This window comes from Sciurus vulgaris, assembly GCF_902686455.1.
Source record: "Sciurus vulgaris genome assembly, chromosome: 15".
Taxonomy (NCBI): Eukaryota; Metazoa; Chordata; class Mammalia; order Rodentia; family Sciuridae; genus Sciurus; species Sciurus vulgaris.
Window position 1 is genome coordinate 37,876,808 of NC_136476.1, and position 22,448 is coordinate 37,899,255.

The window sequence follows — 22,448 nt, forward strand, 5'->3', positions numbered from 1 at the left end:
AAAGGTGAACTGTAATTTTCCCACCTTAAATTTCACGACTTTATTTGAAGGAACTCATTATTTTTATTTTTTCAGATAATATAATTAAGAGTTAGATAAGTTAAATGATTTGTGTAAGGTCACAGGCCTAATAAGTAATGGAAAACTGCTACCTGACTCCTAAAGCATCTCTCCAAAATACCTGGTTTGGGATCCCTGGTTCCAGTGGAGACAGTGAGCTCCTAGCATTCTTTTATCAAATTGAATATTGAGAGACACCAGGTGCTAAACACTTTTGAGGCAACACAATCTTTTTTTTTTTTTTTTTTGGCGGTACTGGGGATCAAACCCAGGGCCTTATGCTTGCAAGGCAAGCACTGTACCAACTGAGCTGTCTCCTCAACCCCAACACAATCTTAAATTATTATAAACTCTTTAAGTTGACTCATTATTTTGGGTATTAGTAGTTGAAACAAAATTAGCTGGTAGGATAGTAGAAACTCTTACACTTTGTCTTACCTTAAAATTTGTCATAATGTTAACCTCTCTTGTGATGATGTGCCAGTTACCAAGTTGACATTCCAATACTTCACAGACAGAAACCTATACATCAGAAAATGACAAGTATATTTATCATTAGATGTTAATAAAAATTAAGATTTTTTTTTTCTCAGAATTTTAGAACTAGAGTTTTGAAAGAATTCATTGACTTTATGTATAATCAAGTTTTGCTGGGTCCACTGGTAATGATTATACTTAGGAGGCTAATATTTTCTATTGATCTCTTTTAGCTTCCTCTGTCATCTCTGTCCCAGGATAGTAAACTTGTCTATATTCAGCTCTTATGGGATAATATCAACCTTCATCAAGAACCAGGAGAACCTCTGTATGTCTCTTGGAGGAATTTTAGTAAGTAAAATAGAATTAAAGACGTGAAAGAGTTAAAATACATACAACCCAAATATCCTTTTGTATATAAATGGATGAGCAAATTTTCATACAATTCTTGTATATGGTAGCAACAGAGAAGAATGAAGAAGAATAGAATTAAAGAGATGGTGAAAGTGAACCATTAGGCTTTGTTTTTAAAAGTTTAATTGATTCAAATTGATTTGTTATTGTACTGACCTGTTTAACTATGTCAGGTCTCAGCTATGTTAAGGAATAAATTTTTTTTTTGATAGGTTTTTGTTAAGTAACATTTTGGGTGTTCTGAGAGTAAATTCTAGTGGAAAAGTAATATAGATGTGTTGGTATAGGATTATAATTTCATTTAAATGGGTAGGTATAGTCTAAAAGATTCTGGCTTCATTTTCATCTTTTATATTTAGGACATATTATTACAAAAGTTTTAAAGGATCATCATACTTGTGTTTAGAAGCCTTTTAAGTCATTAAGAACAATACAACATGGTAGTGTATGCCTGTAATCCCAGCATCTTGGGAGGAGGCTAAGGCAGGAATCACAAGTTCACCAGCAACTTAGCGAGGCTTTAGGTAACTTAGTGAGACCCTGTCTCAAAATAAAAAAAGAAGGGCTGGGGATGTGTGGCTCAATGGTTGAGCACCCCTGGGTTCAATCCACAGTAACCCCCGCCTCTCCCCCCCCCAAAAAAAAAGAACAATACAACCAAATAAAGGAGAAAATGATATTAATAGGTAGTTCATGGGGGAAAAAAAGTGGCTTACAAACTGTAATAGTGTGCTTGGATTTTCATAACAAAACACCAGTCTGGGATGGCTTAAACAATAGGAATTAAATTTCAAGAAATTTGCAAGGATCAAGTCTGGAACTACCAGTAGGATTGATTTTTACTGAGGCTTCCCTTTTTGGCTTGCAGTGGCTACTGCCTTACTGTATTCTCATGTAGCCTTTTCTCTGTGTGAATGCATGTATGAACATAGGCATATACCTAGTTTTTCTTTCTCTTATAAGCCTACCACCATTCATATTGGATTAAACCTCCCGCTCTTATGGCCTTATTCAGCTCTAATTATTTCTTTTTTTTTTTATTATAAACAACTGAGATACATGTTGTTTCTGTTTGTACATGGAGTAACAGCATACCATTTGCGTAATCGTACATCTACATAGGGTAATGATGTTTGATTCATTCTGTTATTTTTTTCCTTCCCCCCCACCCCTCCCACCCCTCTTTTCCCTTTATACCGCCCCTCCTTCCTCCATTCTCGTCCCCCTCCCACCCCCCATTATGTGTCATCATCTGCTTATCAGCAAGATCATTCATCCTTTGGTTTTTTGAGATTGGCTTATCTCACTTAGCATGATATTCTTCAATTTCATCCATTTGCCTGCAAATGCCATAATTTTATTATTCTTTATAGCTGAGTAATATTCCATTGTATATATATACCACAGTTTCTTTATCCACTCATCAATTGAAGGGCATCTAGGTTGGTTCCACAGTCTGGCTATTGTGAATTGAGCTGCTATGAACATTGATGTGGCTGTTTCTCTGTAGTATGCTGATTTTAAGTCCTTTGGGTACAGGCCGAGGAGTGGGATAGCTGGGTCAAATGGTGGGTCCATTCCAAGTTTTCTAAGGAATCTCTACACTGCTTTCCAGCGTGGCTGCACTAATTTGCAACCCCACCAGCAATGTATGAGTGTACCTTTTTCCCCACATCCTCTCCAACACCTATTGTTGCTTGTATTCTTGATAATCGCCATTCTAATTGGGGTGAGATGGAATCTTAGGGTAGTTTTGATTTGCATTTATCTTATTACTAAAGATGGTGAACGTTTTTCATATATTTGTTGATTGCTGGTAGATCTTCTGTGAAGTGTCTATTCATATCCTTAGCCCATTTGTTGATTGGGTTATTCATATTCTTGGTGTAGAGTTTTTTGAGTTCTTTATATATTCTGGAAATTAGTGCTTTATCTGAAATATGAGTGGCAAAGATTTTCTCCCACTCTGTAGGCTCTCTCTTCGCATTGCTGATAGTTTCCTTTGCTGAGAGAAAGCTATTTAGTTTGAATCTATCCCAGTTATTGCTTTTATTTCTTGTGCTATGGGAGTCCTGTTAAGGAAGTCTGATCCTAAGCCGACATGTTGAAGATTTGGACCTGCTTTTTCTTCTATAAGATGTAGGGTCTCTGGTCTGATTTCAAGGTCTTTGATCCATTTTGAGTTGATTTTTGTACAGGGTGAGAGATAGGGGTTTAGTTTCATTCTGTTGCATATGGATTTCCAGTTTTCCCAGCACCATCTGTTGAAGAGGCTATCTTTTCTCCATTGCATATTTTTGGCACCTTTGTCTAATATGGGAAAATTTTATTTATTTGGGTTTGTGTCCGTGTCCTCTATTCTGTACCATTGATCTACCTGTCTATTTTGGTGCCAATACCATGCCGTTTTTGTTACTATTGCTTTGTAGTATAGTTGAAGTTCCAGTATTGCAATACCCACCCCCTGTTTCATTCTTCCTAGGTTTCTTATTCTTCCAGATGAATTTCATGATTGCTTGCTCTATTTCTGTAAGGTACGTCATTGGGATTTTAATTGGAATTGCATTGAATCTGTATAGCACTTTTGGTAGTATGGCCATTTTGACAATATTAATTCTGCCTATCCAAGAACATGGGAGATCTTTCCATCTTCTAAGGTCTTCCTCAATTTCTTTCTTCAGTGTTTCGTAGTTTTCATTGTAGAGATCTTTTACCTCTTTGGTTAGATTAATTCCCAAGTATTTTTTTTTTTTTTTTTTTTTTTTTTTGAGGCTATTGCAAATGGAGTTGTTTTCCTCATTTCCCTTTCAGATGTTTCATCACTTGCATATAAAAATGCTTTAGATTTATGTGTGTTGATTTTGTAACCTGCTATTTGCTGAATTCATTGATGAGGTCTAGAAGTGTTTTGGAGGAGTTTTTTAGATCCTCTAAATATAGAATCATGTCATCAGCAAATAGTGACACCTTAAGTTCCTCTTTTCCTATTCGTATCCCTTTAATTTCTTTAGTCTGTCTAATTGCTCTGGATAGAGTTTCGAGTACAATGTTGAATAGAAGTGGTGAAAGAGGACATCCCTGTCTTGTTCCGGTTTTTGAAGGGAATGCTTTCAGTTTCTCTTCATTAAGAATGATGTTGGCCATGGGCTTAGCATAAATAGCCTTTACAATGTTCAGGTATGTTCCTGCTATCCCTATTTTTTCTAGTATTTTGAGAAAGAAGGGGTGTTGTATTTTGTCGAACACTTTTTCTGTGTCAATTGAAATAACCATATGATTCTTATCCTTAAGTCTATTGACATGATGGATTACGTTTATTGATTTATAGATGTTCAAGCATCCTTGCATAGCAGGGATGAACCCTACTTGATCGTGGTGCACAGTTTTCTTAATATGTTTTTGGTATGGTTTGCCAGTATTTTAAGGATCTTTGCATCTATATTCATCAAGGATATTGGTCTAAAATTTTCTTTCCTTGAGGTGTCTTTTCCTGGTTTGGGTATGAGGGTGATATTAACTTCATAGAATGAGTTTGGTAGGGTACCCTCCTTTTCTATTTCCTGGAATACTTTGAGAAGTATTGGAATGAGTTCTTCTTTGAAGGTCTTGTAGAACTCGGCTGAGAATCCATCTGGTCCTGGGCTTTTCTTGAATGGTAGGTTTTTAATGGCTTCTTCTATTTCATTGCTTGATATTGATCTGTTTAAAATGTGTATATCCTCCTGGTTCAGTTTGGGAGGAGCATATATCTCTAGAAATTTGTCAGTGTCTTTGGTAGTTTCTATTTTGTTGGAATACAACAGATTTTCGAAGTAGCTTCTCATTATGTTATGTATCTCAGTGGTGTCTGTCGTGATCTTTCCTTTTTCATCACAAATTTTAGTAATTTGAGTTTTCTCTCTCCTTCTCTTTGTTAGTGTGGCTAAGGGTTTGTCTATTTTGTTTTTTTGTTTTGTCTTTTTGTTCTGTCAATTTTTTGAATTGTTTCTTTTGTTTCAATTTCATTGATTTCAGCTCTGGTTTTAATTATTCCCTGTCTTCTACTACTTTTGCTGTTATTCTGTTCTTCTTTTTCTAGGGCTTTGAGCTGTGATGTAAGGTCATTTAGTTATTGACTTTTCATTCTTTTCTAGGCATGAGCTCCATGCAGTGAATTTGCCTCTTAATACCGCTTTCATGGTGTCCCAGAGATTTTGATATGTTGTATCGTTATTCTCATTGACCTCTAAGAATTTTTTTATCTCCTCCCTGATGTTTTCTGTTATCCATGTTTCATTCAATAGCATATTATTTAGTCTCCAGGTGTTGGAGTAATTTCTGTTTTTTATTTTGTCATTGATTTCTACTCTGAGTCCATTATGATCTGAAAGAACACAAGGTGGTATCTCTATTTTTTTGCATTTCCTAAGGGCTGCTTTGTGGCGTAACATATGGTCTATTTTTGAGAAGGTTCCATGTGCTGCTGAGAAGAAAGTGAATCCGCTCATTGATGGATGGAATATTCTATATATGTTTATTAAGTCTAGGTTATTGATTGTGTTATTGAGTTCTATGGTTTCTTTGGTTGGTTTTTGTTTGGAAGATCTATCTCGTGGTGACAGTGGTACATTAAAGTCCCCCAGAATTATTGTGATGTGGTCTATTTGATTCCTGAAATTGAGAAGGATTTGTTTGATGTACAGGGATGCACCATTGTTTGGGCATAAATATTTACTATCGTTATGTCAGGAAGACAAAATCCTATCTTTATTTTGTATGTTAGGTTCCCTTAAACAGTATAAAATGTCCTTCTTTATCCCTTCTGACTAACTTTGGCTTGAAGTCCACTTTATCTGATACAAGGACGGAAACCCCTGCTTTTTTACTGAGTCCATGTGCATGGTAGGTTTTTTTCCATCCTTTCACCTTTAGTCTGTGGATGTCTTTTTCTATGAGATGAGTCTCTTGCAGGCAGCATATTGTTGGATCTTTCTTTTTAATCCATTCTGCCAGCCTATGTCTTTTGATTGATGAGTTTAGGCCATTAACGTTCAGGGTGATTATTGAGATATGATTTGTATTCCCAGTCATTTGACTTATTTTTGGTTTTTAAGATGGCTTTGTTTCTCCTTTGAGTGGTTTTTCTCTAATGTAGTTCCTCCCTTTGCTGACATACATTGCTGTTTTTCATTTCCTCCTCATGGAATATTTTGTTGAGAACATTCTGTAGCGCAGGCTTTCTATTTGTAAATTCTTTTAACTTTTGTTTATCATGGAAGGATTTTATTTCATCTTCAAATCTGAAGATCAGTTTTGCTGGGTACAGGATTCTTGCTTGGCAACCATGTTCTTTCAGAGTTGAAATATGTTGTTCCAGGCCCTTCTAGCTTTTAGAGTCTGGGTTGAGAAGTCAGCTGCTATCCGTATTGGTCTCCCCCTATATGTAATCTGATGCTTTTCTCTCGCAGTCTTCAAAGTCCTATCTTTATTTTGTATGTTAGGCATTTTCATTATAATGTGCCTTGGTGTGGATCTGTTGTGATTTTGTGCATTTGTTGTTCTGTAAGCCTCTTGTAGTTGATTTTCCATTTCATCAGGTTTGGGAAATTTTCTGCTATTATTTCATTGAATAGGTTGTTCATTCCTTTGGTTTGTATCTCTGTGCCTTCCTCAATCCCAATAATTCTTAAATTTGGTCATTTCATGATGTCCCATCGTTCTTGGAGATTCTGTTCATGATTTCTTACCATCTTCTGTGTTTGGGTAACTTTATTTTCAAGATTCAATATTTTGTCTTCATTGTCTGAGGTTCTGTCTTCCAAGTGGTCTAGTCTTTTGGTGATGCTTTCCATTGAGATTTTTCTTTGGTTTATTGTTTCCTTCATTTCAAGGATTTCCGTTTGGTTGTTTTTGAGAATCTCTATCTCTTTGTTGAAATGATCTTTTGCTTCCTGCAGGTGTTCTTTCAACTGCTTATTGGTATTATCATTCACTGCCTGCATTTGCTCTCTTAACTCATCCTTTGCTTTGCGAATCATCTTAACCATGTATAATCTGAAGTCCTTTTCTGACATTTCTTCTAACATACTGTCATTGGATTCTATTAATATAGAGTCTAGATTTGTTTGGATCATTTTCTTCCCTTGTTTTTTCATGTTGTTCATGTATCTTCCCCTCTAGCAGTGCAGATCTGTGGTATTGCAGATTTCCCCCTATAGGCTGATAGTGGCCCTATAGGTTTCCAAAAACTTTTCTTTAAGGGGAGATCAATATTAGCAGTGCCCAATTCAGACACTATGTAATCCTAGACCAAATAGCCCCTATGAGGACAATAACAAAATTGTCATAATAAACAGAATGAGTTCAACTATTATCTTCAGTATAACAAACAGATTTGCAATAAGTTCTGCAGTTTCTAATGGAGGACAAAGAGGATGCAGAGGGATGTAGGGTGTAGCTGTTAATGGCTAAGAAAAGAATATACAGAAGTCTAGATAATAGAAAGGCTGAGAGTGTAATCAAAAGAAATTGGATGTTAGCATGCAAAAAGGGAGAAAGAGACTTTGAGGGAACAGGTAAACGAAAGGAAAAGAGAGCCAAAAAAAAAAAAAAAAAAAAAGTAGAGCAATAAAAACTTAAAATTGTTCAATAAGGAGAAGAAAGAAAATCTACACTGTAACAGTCATATAGTATTCAAACCTCCCAGTGTTCAGTAGACTGATGCATGAGAGGTATCTGACAATGAGCTTCAAGTCTCCAGCAGGCGTCTCAGGTTGGGATTTTCCCCTCCTAAAGATCGGAGCTCCGGCTTCCAGGATTATCCAAGATGGGTGCTCTGGCTTCCAAGTGTGTTGGCAAATGGGGAGCTGCAGCTCAGGGTTTGGCCGTGGTCAGCAGGAGGTCCTGGAGGCAGGATGCGGTTGATTGGGCAGGAGTTCTGGAGGTCGGGTGTGTTTGGTGTGGTTGTGGGATCCTGGAGGCCGAGTGCAATCAGTCGGTGTGGGGTCCCAGTGATAGGATGCAGTCAGTTGGTCTTGGGGTCCTGGCGGCAGGGAGCAGTCAGTCAGTATGAGGGCCCCGGAGGCAGGGAGTGATCGGTAGGGCTGAGGGATTCTGGAGACGGGGCTCAGTCAGTCTGGCCAGGGGTCCTAGGGGGCCTGGCTGTTGTCTCAAAATGGCGGCAGCCACGTGTAATCAAACCTGCAGGTACTATAACAGCGAACTTCCAGGCAACAGCAGGCTGGTGGCGCTCCACTGGCTGTCTGCGGTCAGTCTGCCGGCAGCTGTCGGAGGATCGGGAGGTGAACCTTGGGTGGTGGGTGATGGATAGGTGTAAGGCGGGCGATGGACAGGCAAGAGGCAGGCAAATGGCGGATGATAGGTGCCTGACAGTGAGCAATCTGCACTCAAAAAAAGATGTGGATATGCTGGCAGACTGCAGGTGGTCACAGTAGACAAATGGGGTAAACAGCAGGGGATCGATAAGCAGCAAAAACTGCCTCACCAAGAATCAGTTATCCTCTGCTTGAAACTGGAGTTCTGCAGCGACAAGGAACGCAGCCTCCCTCTAGTCTGCCATCTTGGATCCTAATTATTTCTTTAAAGGCCCTATTTCCAAATATAGTCACATTAGTGGTTAGGGCTTCTGTGTATGAATTTTAAGGGATGGGGCACAATTCAATCCCTAACACAAGCATGGAAAAATGCTTAATCACATTAGTTTTTAAAGTTTCGTGAAATATTACTTTATGTTGAATGTAAACTTGTACCTAACAAGTTGGCAATAATTTTGAAGATTAAAATGTGGGGGGAAGCCAGGCGTAGTGGTGCATTCCTGTAATCCCAGTGACTGGAGGCCAAGGCGGGAGGATCACAGGTTGAAGCCCAACCTCACCAATTTTGTGAGACCTTCAGCAACTTAACTTGACCCTATCTCAAATTAAAAAGATCTGGAGATGTAGCTCTGTGGGAAAGCACTGATTAGTTCCAGCCCTAGTACCCACTCCACCTAAATGCTGAGACAAAGAACACTGATACACTGTTAGAAGTATAAAATGATTTATTTCTGAAGAGCAATATGGCAAACATTGTCCAAACTTAATATGTTAATATACTTTAACTACTCAGGAATTATAACAATGTTTTCATTATTTATAATAATGAAAAACTTTAAATATTCAGCTGGAGAATTGTAGTAAATCCACCTTTTGAAATATTGGCAGTCAAAAATATGAGAGTCATTTGTATATAGGTGCCTGAAAGGTGGATGCCCATTTAAATTTGAGTGAAACACAGTTGCAGAACAGTATATAAGCTTTTCTTTTTCTTGTAGAAAAACAAAACCAAACTGCTAATACTAACTAGCTACTTAGTAATAAAAAGAAAAGGTCATTGTTTTTTACTATTTTGTATATTTCCAATAATATATCGCTGTTTTCCAGGTTTCTATTTTTTTTTACTTAAAAGTGGAAGAAAACCATCTGATGCTTTCCCTTGAAATATGCCTTTCACAACGTTTTGATTAAATATAAGCTATTTTTGCCTTTATTTTTAAATTCTAGTCGATGACATTTTAATGCTTTTGAAGCAGGAGAAGCAGAGCAATTTATGCTAGAAAAAGATAGAATTAGCTGCCATTTTTTTGTTTTCCTGTATTTTTTGAAATAGGCAGATAGTTTTAAATGTTGTGTAACTGGTGGAAGGAAAAAAATTTAGAATTCTCAAGAACAGTATTTTATTTTTTAATTTTTTAGTCTTAATGGCTGCTTTGAATGATGAATTGATATATAAATAACTGTAAAAAGACATCAGAATTGAGATATGTCTTCCGAAGTGGCCATAATGAACTCCTCTGTACTCCTCAGTTAAACAACCATAACTGGTAAACATTATTATTATCATCATCATCCTAAGACTGTAGAGACAATAAAGAAATAGTTATTCATGAAAATTTGATAAATCTCATAAGACAGCAAGTTTCTTTGGAAGTCGAGCCACAGCTTGCTGTTCCCCTCCCAACTCCCAGGCAAGATCTATGACTACGCTCTGGGAAAGGTAGGCTGCCAGCACTTCTTATCACTAGTTGCTAAGTTTCAGATGAATGTGACTGAGAGTTGGGGAACTCAGTTCCTCTGTCCAAATGTTATTCATATGGCGGAGGCTCTTCCTCAGTTGCAGCAACTGAGAATAGTGTGTCCCTGATTATTCTTATTGTAGCTCACTGATAGGGTGGAGGTGTTTGATGTCAGGAGAAGCAAGCTGAGAAGACCAGAAAGTCACATCAAGCACTTTACTCATAAAGCAGGAGTACCACTCTAATGGAAAGACCACTGTTCTCAGCCCCAGCTCCAAAACAGTGCCTTAGAGATTCTATTTAGGGGAAGAGGTAGACCTCAACATCATTTCTCCTAAAGGAAATGACTTTGTTTGGAACAGAATGTGGAGAAGGTCAAGCCTAAGAGTGTTCTCAGAAACAGTGAAGAGCTAGGCATGGTGATGCACGCCTATAATTCCAGCAGTTTGGGAGGCCGAGGCAGAAGGATTGTGAGTTCAAAGCCAGCCTCAGCAACTTGGCAAGGCCCTAAGCAATTCAGTGAGACACTGTCTCTAAATAAAATATAAAAAAGGGCTGGGGGTGTGGCTCAGTGGTTAATGTCCCTGGGTTCAATCCCTCGTACCAAAAAATAATAAAAATAATAAGTGAATTTCAATGAGAAGGTCAGTGTTACCCTGATATAAAACCCAAAGACATTATCAAAAAAGAAAGTTAAAAATCAGTATACTTATAAATATAGACATAGTAGTCCTCAACAAAATATTAGTCAAATCTAGCAAGATAGAAAAAGGTTGTATACCATTTCCAAGTAGAATTTACTCAGGCATGCAGTTTTAGTTTAACATTTAAAAATCAATGGTATAATACATTATATAAAGAATAAAATCCATATGATCATCTCCATAGGCACAGCTGAAGCATTTAGTAAAATCCATTATCCCTTTTGTGAAGTACTCAAAATGTTAGGAATAGAGAGGAACTCTCAGCCTGATAATGAGGACCTATGAAACTCTGCAGTTAATATCATTCTTAATAGTGAAAAATACTCACTTAAATTATTCTCCCTCTAGAACCATAGTGTCCCCTTGTTCATGACTCTGTTTTCTGTAAGAAACAGACTGCCCTGGAGGTCTGGGCTCTGAGAGACCTGAGTCTGGGGTGGGGGGTCTTGATGGGTGTCCCATTGAGGGAGTGCTACTCAGAGAGTTTAGGCTCTCCCAAAGGTCTTAGAAGTCTGATGAACATTTTGGGCACTACACTGCACCTGAAGAGTCCCTGACCCTGCCTGGTCTGCAGGAAGCAGACCTGTAGCTATACTGATATTCTGATATCTTGGTGACTGCTGAGCCCGTAATGCCAGAAGTCCAATAAATTTTGAACAATGTTTATAATAATATATTGCTAACCTTTTATTTTATTATTTTTGTTAATCTCTTACTGAGCCTCATTTATAAATTAAAATTTTATCCAAGTATGTGTTTATAGGGAAGAACATTGTATATATAGGGTCCTGTACTATCAGTGGTTTCAATCATTCACAGGGGATCTTGGAACACATCTCCCTCTGATAAGTGGGAGTGGCAGCTACTGTACTTAGAAAATGGGAAAAGAATGTCCACTTTCACCATTTCTGTTTAACATTTTATATGAGGTTTTAGCCTAAAGCAATTAGGTAAGGAAAAAAAGGTATACATATTGGAAAGGAAAGTAGTAAACAACTGTCTTTGCAGATTTTATAATCATACACTATATAGTCTCCCCTTTTCTGCAGGTGATATATCTAAGATCCCCAGTGTATGCTTGAAACCATGAATAGTAATGAAACTTATGTATACTGTGTTTTATTCTCACCATACATCTTAAACAACCTCAGCATGCAGTGTTTTTTCATATTAACTTGAGAACTTTCAACTTTTCACTTGAAGCATTTTATGGCTTTTCTTTGGCATATCCAAATTTTCAGCATCATTGCTCTTGCACTTTGAGGCCATTATTAAGAAAAATAAAGGTTATTTGGACATAAGTACTGCAATACTGCAATAATCAATCTAATCAAAACAGCTACTAAGTAATTATCAGGCAGATAGTGATACACTGTGGATATTTGGAAAAAAGGATGATTCATGGGACAAAACAAGATGACATGAGATTTCATCATGCTACTCAAGATGGTATGCTATTTAAACCTTTGTGAAATGATTATTTCTGGAATTTTCCATTTTGTTACTTTGGACTGCATTTGACCATTGGTACTGAAAACCTTAGAAAGTAAAACTGAATAAGGGGGGAGTACTTTATATGGAAAATTTTAAGGAACACATATACTGAACATGTTGGAAGTAATACATTCAGGAAGAATGTATTAGAATGTTGCAGAACATAAGATCAGTACACAGAAATCAACTATTATTTCTGTATATTCAGTGAACAGTCTAAAAGTAAGACAAATTTAATTTAGAGAAATTAAAAGGAATAAAATACTTCAGAGTAAATTTAAAAAGAGAAGTGTAAAACATAACACTCTGAATACTGAAATCATTGTTGAAAGAATTTAAATGATACCTAAATAAGTGGGAAGAAATCCCATGTTCATGAATTAGAAGAGTTAACATCAAGATAGTTGTGTTGCAAATTTATCTACAGATTTGGTGCAGTCACTATCAAAATGCCAGGTCGATTCTTTACAGAAATTGGCAGGCTTATCCTAAAATTCATGTGGATATTCAAGGGGCCCAAAATAGCCAAAGCAGTCTTGAAAAAGAACAGAGTTGTCAACTCAAACTTCTCAGTTTGAAAACTCACTGTAAAACTGTGATACTGGCATAAGAATAGATATATAGTTATTGGTATCCATGGATATCGAAATATAAGACAGCTCAGGTTTTTTATAAAGTAGTATAGTATTTGCCTATAACCTATGCACATCTTCCTGTATACTTTAAATCATCTTCAGATTACTTAAAATACCTAATTCAATATAAATGCTGCACAAATAGTTGTTAAAGTATATTCTTTAGGGAATAATGACAAGGGGGAAAAGCCTGTATATATTTAGTACAAAAGCAACTTAAAAAATATTTTCAATCTATGGTTGGTTGAATCAGTGGATATGAAACCTTTAGATATGAGAGCTGACTATATGGATCAGTGGAATAAAGTTGCAATTCCAGAAACAAATCCTCAGGTGTATGTATGGTCAGTTGCTTTCAACAAGAGTGTGAAGACCATTCAATAGTAAAGAATCATCTTTTCAACAATTAGTGCTGGGACAATAGCAGCATTTAAGAAAAATGAACTGGAATTACTACCTGAAATCATACATAGAGATGAACTAAAAATGCATTATAGTCCTGAATGTAAGAGCAAAAACCATAATCTCTTAGAAGAAAATATAGGAGTAAATCTTAATGATCTTGTGTTAAGCAAAGCTTTCTTAGATACAACACTAAAAGCATAAGTAACAGAAGAAATAAACAGGTAAATTTGACTTAGAATAAAACTTTTGTGCTGAAAATTACACCATCAAAACATGAAAAACATGGGAGAAATACTTACAAATCATATCCTAAAAGGAATTTGTATCCAGAATACATAAAGAACGTTTTACAACTTAGTAAGACAACCCATTTTTTTTTTAATGGGCAAATGATTTGAATAGACTGTTCTTCAGAGATGCACAAATAACCAAAGGCACATGAAAACATGCTCAGTATCACATACAGAACAAAATCACAAAGAGAGGAGTTCATGCTTTGTAGGATGACTGTAATAAAAATACAAATAATAATGAGTTGAGGTGTAGAGAAACTGGAACTGGGATACACTGCTGATTAGGATATAAAAAATGATGCAGCTGCTTTGAACAGGTTTCATAGCTTTCAAAATGGTAAGTAGAATCACCATATGTCCACACACAAAAACTCATACACAAATATTTGTAGTAGCATTTTTCATAACAGCTAATAAATGGAAACAAATGTTTATCATTTTATAAGTGGATAAAGTATGGTATATCCATACAATGACCTTTTTTTTCTGGTGGTAGGGAAACTGGGGATTTAACCCAGGAATGTTTCAGGGATTTTTTTTTTTTACCCCTGAGCTACATCCCCAAGCCCTTTTTTTTTTTTTTTTTTTTTTTTTTTTTCTTTTTCTTTTTAATTTCTTTTTTTATTGTGAGACAGGATCTCTCTAAGTTGCTGAGGCTGGCCTTGAGACTGCCATCTTGTCTAAGCCTTCTGGGTTAGTGGGATTATAGGCAAGCGCCACCACCTGCGATGCCATGGAAGTTTTTGGCAACAGAAGGAGTAATGAATTACTGATACATGCTACAATATGGGTGAATCTTGAAAATATAATAGAAGAAGCAAGTCACACAAGAGCACAGACAGTATAATTTCACTAAAATGAAATTTCCAGAATAAATAGATTATATATAGAGACTGAATATAGATTAGTGGTTATGACTGTGAATATACTAAAAGTCGTTGTACATTTTAAATGGGTGGATTTTATGACTTAGAAGTTATTTCTTAATAAATCTGTTATTTAAAACATTGAGTTAAAGGGGAAATGTTGCCTTGCTTATTATATTTGAACTGGGCTCTAAAGTCACAGTAGAGCATGAAAACTATGCAAAGGTCATCACTTAACTGGGAAAAGAGCTGAGACAGAAAAGCATATCAGCCAGAATTTTCTTTTGTTGTCATATTAGAGAAAGGTGCTAATACTTTGGTTGAACATAAATAATTACTAATTTATTTTGGGCCAGACATGGTGGGCCTCAGCCTCCTAGTGATTGCAGAGGCTGAGGCAGGAGGATTGTGAGTTCAAAGCCAGCCTCCTAAACTTGGGAAGGCCGTAAACAACTTAGAGAGACCTTGTCTCAAAATAAAAAATAAAAAGGGCTGGGGATGTAGCTTAGTAGTTAAGCATCCCTGGGTTCAATCCCTGGTACCAAAGACAAAAACATAAACAACAACAATGAAAGAAAACAATCGATTTTGGAGCTATATTATATGAAAAATACAACATTACTTTATGATAGTATTCAGAATGAGTTCTATATTAGATATATACGTATCCCCATCTCATGGTAATAAGGGTATAAATAAAATGGTGGAGTTCCTGGAATTGCCTGTATCATTACAGTATTCCCTTTTTCTGGGCCAAGCATACATTTTTGAATTTGTATATATTTGATATTAGAGTATGATTCAACTCCATTTCTACTACTTGAAAAACTTTTATCATTTATGAAATATGACATCTGTATTTTTTTCTTTTTCTTATGGTATTTGTGATGGAACCCAGGGGCACTCTACTGTTGAGTTATATCCCCAACCATTTGTTTTTTATTTTAAGACAGTGTCTCACTAAGTTGCCCAGATGGCCTTAAACTTGCTGTCCTCCTGTGTCAGCCTCCCAGGTCTCTGGATTACAGGTGTGCACCACTGCACCCAACTGTATAAGTGTTTTTAATAATTGTGGACATATGCTGTATTAATTAAGATTAGATTACTATTTTTAATAGAAAATACCAGGCTTAGGTAAAGATTATTCTCTTACATGTTATAAATTATGCTATAATATGTACAATTTTTATTAGCTAATTAAAAATAAAATTAGAAAAATTAAAAAGAATTTATGAATTAGCAGTCTAGGACTGGTAAGTACCTCCTCTGTCATCAGAATCTAGGTTCCTTCTGTTATATCCACTTTACTTACTATCAGTAAAGATTGCTTTGTGGTCACATCATGGCTGCTGGGATACAAGCTTTCACATCCCAGCCTCAGGCAGAAAGCCATAAGTTGGAAAGAAGAGCAGGAAGAATGTTTTAGCTGGCACATTGTCACATAATTTTATGTGCAAAAGGGAGTTCATATTGAGTAGACAAACAGTGATACAATTCTGGGAAGAAACTTCATTAATAATTGGGAAAAACTAATTCTTATTTATTATACTCTTATTAGATTCTGAAAAGAAATTGTCCTTCCTGTCAGAGGAACAACAAGCAACAAACACTTTAGTTGAAACTATCAGGCAGAGTATTCAGCATAATGATGTTCTTAAGCCCATCAACCTGCTGTCTGAACAAGTGAAGCCAGAAATGAAAAGACAAAGGTAATATCCAATATATTTTACTTGATACCCTTGATTTCATGTTTTTAAAAAATACCTTTTTTTTTTTTTTTTTTTTTTTTTTTTTTTGCAGTGCTGGGGATCAAACCCAGGGCCTTGTGCTTCCAAGGCGAGCACTCTACCAACTGAGCTATCTCCCCAGCCCATATACCTTATTTTTAAATATATATTTAGTTGTAAAAGAAATGCTCATTGCCAGACATCTGATTGTTTTGATAAGTGCTACCCAAATATATACATTTATAATTGAACACAAATATATAATAAAAAATTCTGTCTGGTAGAATTGATTAAATTTTAGGAAGTCATTGATGTCTAAAATGTACTGTTGTATTTTGGAAGCATTACTGCTCATCAATGGAGACCTGTGAATTTATCAACGTTGATATATATAAGTACTACTGTGTAGGTCCTATGATACACAGTTTTTCTCATTGAACCTAAAGGAATTAGAAGTAAAAAACCATTTGGAATGTGATAGAAACAGTCAACTACAATAAGATATGAAGCAATTTTTTTTTTTTTTTTTTTTGGGAGCCGGTAGGAAAAAAGTTTTGTACATCAGATCAAACAATATAAATTCAAAACTTACAGAAAAGGGTTAGCTGTATCACTCATCTCTTTAAAAAAAAGTTTATATGAATATCCAGTCAAACCCAACAGGGTCTCTCCTTTGAAATGTCATCTATATGGATTTCCACATATTGAATGATAACGTGCTTGAGTCAGTACTCAACCCCATCTCAGCATGAGTGAATTTTGCAGAGGAAGTTTTAGAAAAGGGAACATAATTATATGGAGCATTACTAATGTTTCCAGAGTCCTCTTAAAGTCTCCTCAGTCATTGTATCTTTAAAGATAATCTCAGAAGTTACAGGGCAAGAATTGATAATGAAACTGAAGGGATCCACTTGTAATCTTAACTGTTAGAGATGAACTCAGTCTGAGGAGGAGCTTGCTTCATATATCAGTAGTTTAGAGGAAGAAAGTTATACTAGAAATGTCATGTTATAGCTTCTAAAGCATCTAAAGAAAGCTATGTGAGGTGAACTTAGAATTAGCATTACCTCCCAATTTTTTCCCTTTGTAAATCAGTTTAGTTCTTAAGTTTTCCCCTCATCTTTGCACCATTTTTGGAGGTACCGGGGATTGAATTTAGGGGTGCTCAACCACTGAACCACATCCCCAGCCCTATTTTGTATTTTATTTAGAGATAGGATCTCACGGAGTTGCTTAACCTCTCTTTTGCTGAGGCTAGCTTTGAACTCATAATCCTCCTGCTTCAATCTCCTGAGCTGCTGGGATTACAGGTGTGCACCACCATACCCTCTGCTCATCTTTACTTTTAACAACTGCATCATGAAGCTTATTTTTAATGTTTCATTTTTGATATTTTTATGTTCACAAACCAAATAAAGGTGATTTATCCTTTTCTGTTGGATTAAATAGGAAACCATACCACCTTTCACATTGTGTCCAAGGGCTTACCTGATTCAGAAAATTAATCTCTTACTTTATTGAGTGGCAAAACATCAGGAAAAGACTCTGCTTTTTAAAGTTTTAATTAAAAATTAGAGCTAAAATAGTTTTTTTTTTTTTTTTAATTTCTTAAAATATTACTTAAAAAATTGTGGACTGGGGACATAACTGTGTAAAGTGCTTGCCTAGCATGCTCAAGACATTGGGTTCAGTCTCCAGCATGGAAAAAATAAATCAGCTGGGTGTGGTGACACATGCCTATTATCCCAGTGATTCTCAAGGCTGAGACAGGAGGATCAAAAGTTACAGGCCAGCTTCAGCAATTTAGTAAGGCCCTAAGCAACTTAGTGAGAATTTGTCTCAAAATAAAAAAATAAGAAAAGGGCTGGGGATGTGGCTTACTGGTTAAGCACCTCTGGGTTCAATCCCCAATATAAAAGATAATAATAATAAACAGAAAAAAAAAAGTCATCTTTGTTTGTAGGTAGGTTTTGTTTGTTTTTTGCAGTACTGAGGGTGGAACCTGGGGGTTCTGTACCACTGAACTATATATATCCAGCCCATTCTATTTTTATTTTGAGACTGCTAAGTTGCCCAGGCTGGCCTTGAATTCAGATGTACCACTATGCCCAGCCAACCATTTTTTTTTTTTTCCCAACTGTTTTTCATTGTGTATTGATTGTATATTGAGTGGAGTTTTATGTCCATTTGCTTTTTTCCCCCCTTTTCCTTTTTTTTTTTTTTTTTTTTTTTTTGATGGTGCTAGGAACTGAACGCAATCCCTTGTGAATGTTAGATAAGCACTCTATTACTGAACTGTACTCCATCCCGCACTCCTTTTTTTTTGGCGGTGCTGGGGATTGAACCCAGGGCCTTGTGCTTGACAGGCAAGCACTTTACAAATTGAATTATAGCCCCAGCTCCTGCATTCACTTTTTAAAAAAATCTACAATTTGAAATACTGGACATCGCAAAGTTTAAGAATTCAGTGTACCTTTCACCCAGTATCCCTCAAAGATCTCATATACCTGTAGCATATCCAAGCCAGGATATTTATACAGGTACATAAGTAGATTTGTGGAATTTAATGTTTTTACCATTAAAAAATAAAACCCTATGTTTGTATTTTTATGCTATTTGCCCATCAACTTTTAAAATGTATTTGTTTTATAGGAGTTTATACAGAGAGATACTCTTCTTATCATTAGTGTCTCTTGGAAGAGAAAACATTGATATTGGTAAGTTGGTTAATGAGGGATTACTAAAAGTGAGTCTTAATTTTCTAAAATGTTTTTTAAATATACAGCTGGTGGGCTGGGGGGTAGCCTAGTGATAGATCATACTTGCATAGTGTGTGTAAGGCCTTGGGTCAGTAGTGCTGCAAAAAAGGGCAATACTTGCCTTTAAAGTGATTTATACTGTTAAATATGCAGTTTAAACACATATAATTTGACTCAGTACCATTTTAAAATGCATAACTTTTGTTTTATTAATAAATTGACTGCATTTTTGGAAATGTTTTCCAGAGGCTTTTGACAATGAATATGGACTTGCATACAATAATCTATCTTCAGAGGTTCTTGAAAAGTTACAGAAAATTGATGCCCCACCAAGTGTCAGTGTGGAATGGTGCAGGAAATGTTTTGGAGCACCTCTCATTTAAAGAGATTCATTAGAATTTTGACATAGTGCTGGAGAATAGATTGAAAATATTCAAGATTCTTTCTATATCCCAAGGATTGGTGAAAACCAAAATAACTCTTGGGGACAATATATGATAAATTGTAAAATATATTGAATCATATCAAAATGTAAAATCTCATTTAAATGCCCTGAAATTTGATATTGAAGATTTTCAACTCCTGAACTGTTTCTCTGTGCTGAAACTGTTTTGGATTTCTCTGTAGTTTGATAGAAATGAGAAACCATGTTCATCCCAGGCATTTGTTTATATTTAAACTGAGTTTAGGGAATGGAAAATGAAACTTGCCTAACCCCTGAACAAATGAAATATCTTAATTGTAAGAGCACCTATTTGTGTATGACTGTATATGTGTAGGGTTGTGTAGGTATGTGTATATTATTATAAGTGTGTATTTATTAAAACTTAGATTGCATGTTGCAATAGATTTCTGAAAGGGGTTTCGTTGTTAAATAAATGACGACTACTAAATTCATCTGTAGTCATTAATCTCAAAATTACCTGATCTGATGTTAAATTTAATATATACCTTCACCTTTTATATTATGTATTATCTTGCTTAATGGATATGTTAAATATCCATCTACTTCCTTCATCCTCTTCCCATACCATGTTAATTTGCAAAGGCTTTAAAATTAGAAGTCAGATAGTCAAAATGAAATTAAATAAACTTCGTAACTTATGAAGCTATTTGTTAAGTTTTGAGTTATGCCGAAATGCAAAATTATATGTTGTTTTTAGTCCTGAAGTCTTCAGGCATGTAAATTGTTGCTATTGGTCACCTTTGAAACCTGTGGGATAAACTTGCACTGCACCCTGAAATTTTATTCTTGTACAATAGGTTTGTATGCCTGTTGAGTAAAAATGTGCATTTGTAAATAATTTTTTAGGTTGAATCAATTAAGTCTTATAACTTTAAAGCTTGAGGATGTTGTCAGTGGGTTTAAGTAAATCATGGCCTCACTTTGACATTTATCATGTTTTTTGTTAAAAATGTCCATTACGGTAAGTTTGCCTTAACTCTGCATTGTTTAAAAAGCCAGTGGTTGTGCGTGTGCTTTTACAATTATGCAGACTAAATCATTTGATACACAAAAAATTACTTTCATATAGTAAACAGATTTTTCTTCTACAGTGGTGAAATCTTTAAAAAATTAGCTGTTGTATCCATCTTGCAACATTTAAGGGTTAATTTGACATGCAAATTTCTAGTCTGAATTTATTAGTAAAGGGCTAAGTGAAAAAACTTGACATTATGTAAAATCATTACTTTCAAAATGAAGTTTTGCACTATCTCGAGTGTATATTTTTGCAACTTACAACTTAACACTTATTGATTCAATAAATTTTGGCATTACCTTGCATATAACAGGTTGAATAAAATAAAAATAATCTTAAATTTGCTATACTTGTCTGTTATATTTTTAAGTCTCTTGTGTTTAGTATGAATCTTTGTGATTAGAATTCTAGTATCATTTTGCTGTTTTCTGTCTTTAAGTTTGAACTAAATAGTTACTTACCAAAGCATTTCATGTTTATAGTATGCTGAAGACCTCTTTACATTTACATGTAACCAGATCAAATTACAAGTTTATAATTTTATTTTACAGTACTGGGGATTGAATTCAGTTGTGATTTTCCACTGAGCTATATATCCCTAGTGCACCCCTCCCCCTTTTCTAAATTAAAAAATATACATTTTCTTAGTTGTAGATGGACACAATACCTTTAATTTTTATGTGGTTCTGAGGATCAAACCCAATGCCCCACACAAGCAAATACTGCTCCACCACCGAGCTACAACCCCAGCCTTTTTTCTAAATTGATACAGGTTCTTGCTAAGTTGCCCCTATTGGCCTTGAGCTTGCAATCCTCCTGCTTTGGTCTCCTGATTATCTAGGATTACTGCACTTCGCTTTATAACATAATTTAGTTATTATCTTAGAACCAGTCTGCTTCTTCCATTTAAATCTATAGGGACTAATTTTTCAAATCTAATATTAAATTATTTACTAGTATTAAATGTCTTGAATTTGTTCAGTACCTACACAAAAAGGACACTTGAAAAATTTACAGGAAAAAGTAGCACCAGGAGTCTGAAGTATGGAAAACCTTAGAAATGTATGGAGTAACTTTTGGAGCATCTTAACTTAATCCTTGTGATGTCTAGAAGCAATCTTTCAAAATTATTTAGTCAGATCTTACATTGATATGACTTATGTTTAGTTGTATTTTTGTAAGTTGATCATAGCATGGTTGATGTAGAAGCATAAGTAGGCTCCCATAATTCCTGGTACATGTATTTAACACAAGACACTTTTTGTAATTAAGTATCTGCAGCATCCTAATCAGAAATACCCAGTTAATCAGCTAGAAAACTAGGGGAGCCAAATCTTTCTCATGGTTGTGTTCCTTGAAAAAAAGCCAGGTTATTGCCTGGCATGATAGTACATGCCTGTAATCTCATGTAACTCAGGAAGCTGAGGCAGACTTGAAGTCTTGAGGCTGCAAACAACTTAATTCTGGGTCACATAACCTTGTAACTGTTATCCTACTATTGTCTTTTGTTTTGGAAACTTAAAATGCTGCTTACCTTTTCTGCTTGTGTTCTTCACCCTACATTAATCTCCAAATAAGATTTCTTCTGTTATGGGATATCATGTATTAAAAGTAATGAAGATCTAAGCAAGTCATGGGAAACCAGAAATGATTTACAGGCTTCACTAAAGGTGCTTAATGTAGAATCTGGGGCCCATCTACTGAATCATCTGCCTTTTAGAAACACTGATTTAAAGTCAACCTATCAAGATACTTGGGGGGGGGGGATTCTCACCTGATTCAATATACTATACTCCAGGAAAAATCATAACCCAATGTACCTGCTTAAGCTCCTGCTACCCCATGCTGGGTATAATGACACACACCTGTAATCCTAGCAACTCTGGAGGCTGAGGATAGCAGATTCCAAGTTCAAGTTTCACTAAAACAACTGAGTGAGTCCCTAAACAATTGATAACCTGTCTAAAAGTAAAAAGGACTGGCCATGAGGCTTAGTGACTAAATATCCCTGGGTTTAAGCCCCAGTACCAAAACTAAATATTAGAACTAAAATAAGTCAGTTATTATAGAAATCAACCTGT

At 35.6% G+C, this 22,448-nt stretch overlaps 1 protein-coding gene across 7 annotated transcripts in view; it reads left to right on the top strand.

The window, feature by feature from the left end:
• Window positions 1–20,731, top strand: part of DENND4C (DENN domain containing 4C) — a 130,745-nt gene extending 110,014 nt beyond the window's left edge. For all 7 annotated transcript variants that reach the window (XM_079113146.1, XM_079113145.1, XM_079113148.1 and 4 more), the window contains 4 exons: window positions 771–888; window positions 15,959–16,109; window positions 18,780–18,844; window positions 19,133–20,731. In XM_079113146.1, coding sequence (XP_078969272.1) covers window positions 771–888; window positions 15,959–16,109; window positions 18,780–18,844; window positions 19,133–19,269 — 471 coding nt within the window. In that variant the 3' untranslated portion in view covers window positions 19,270–20,731. The remainder of the gene's footprint in view (window positions 1–770; window positions 889–15,958; window positions 16,110–18,779; window positions 18,845–19,132) is intronic.
• Window positions 20,732–22,448: the final 1,717 nt, after the last annotated feature.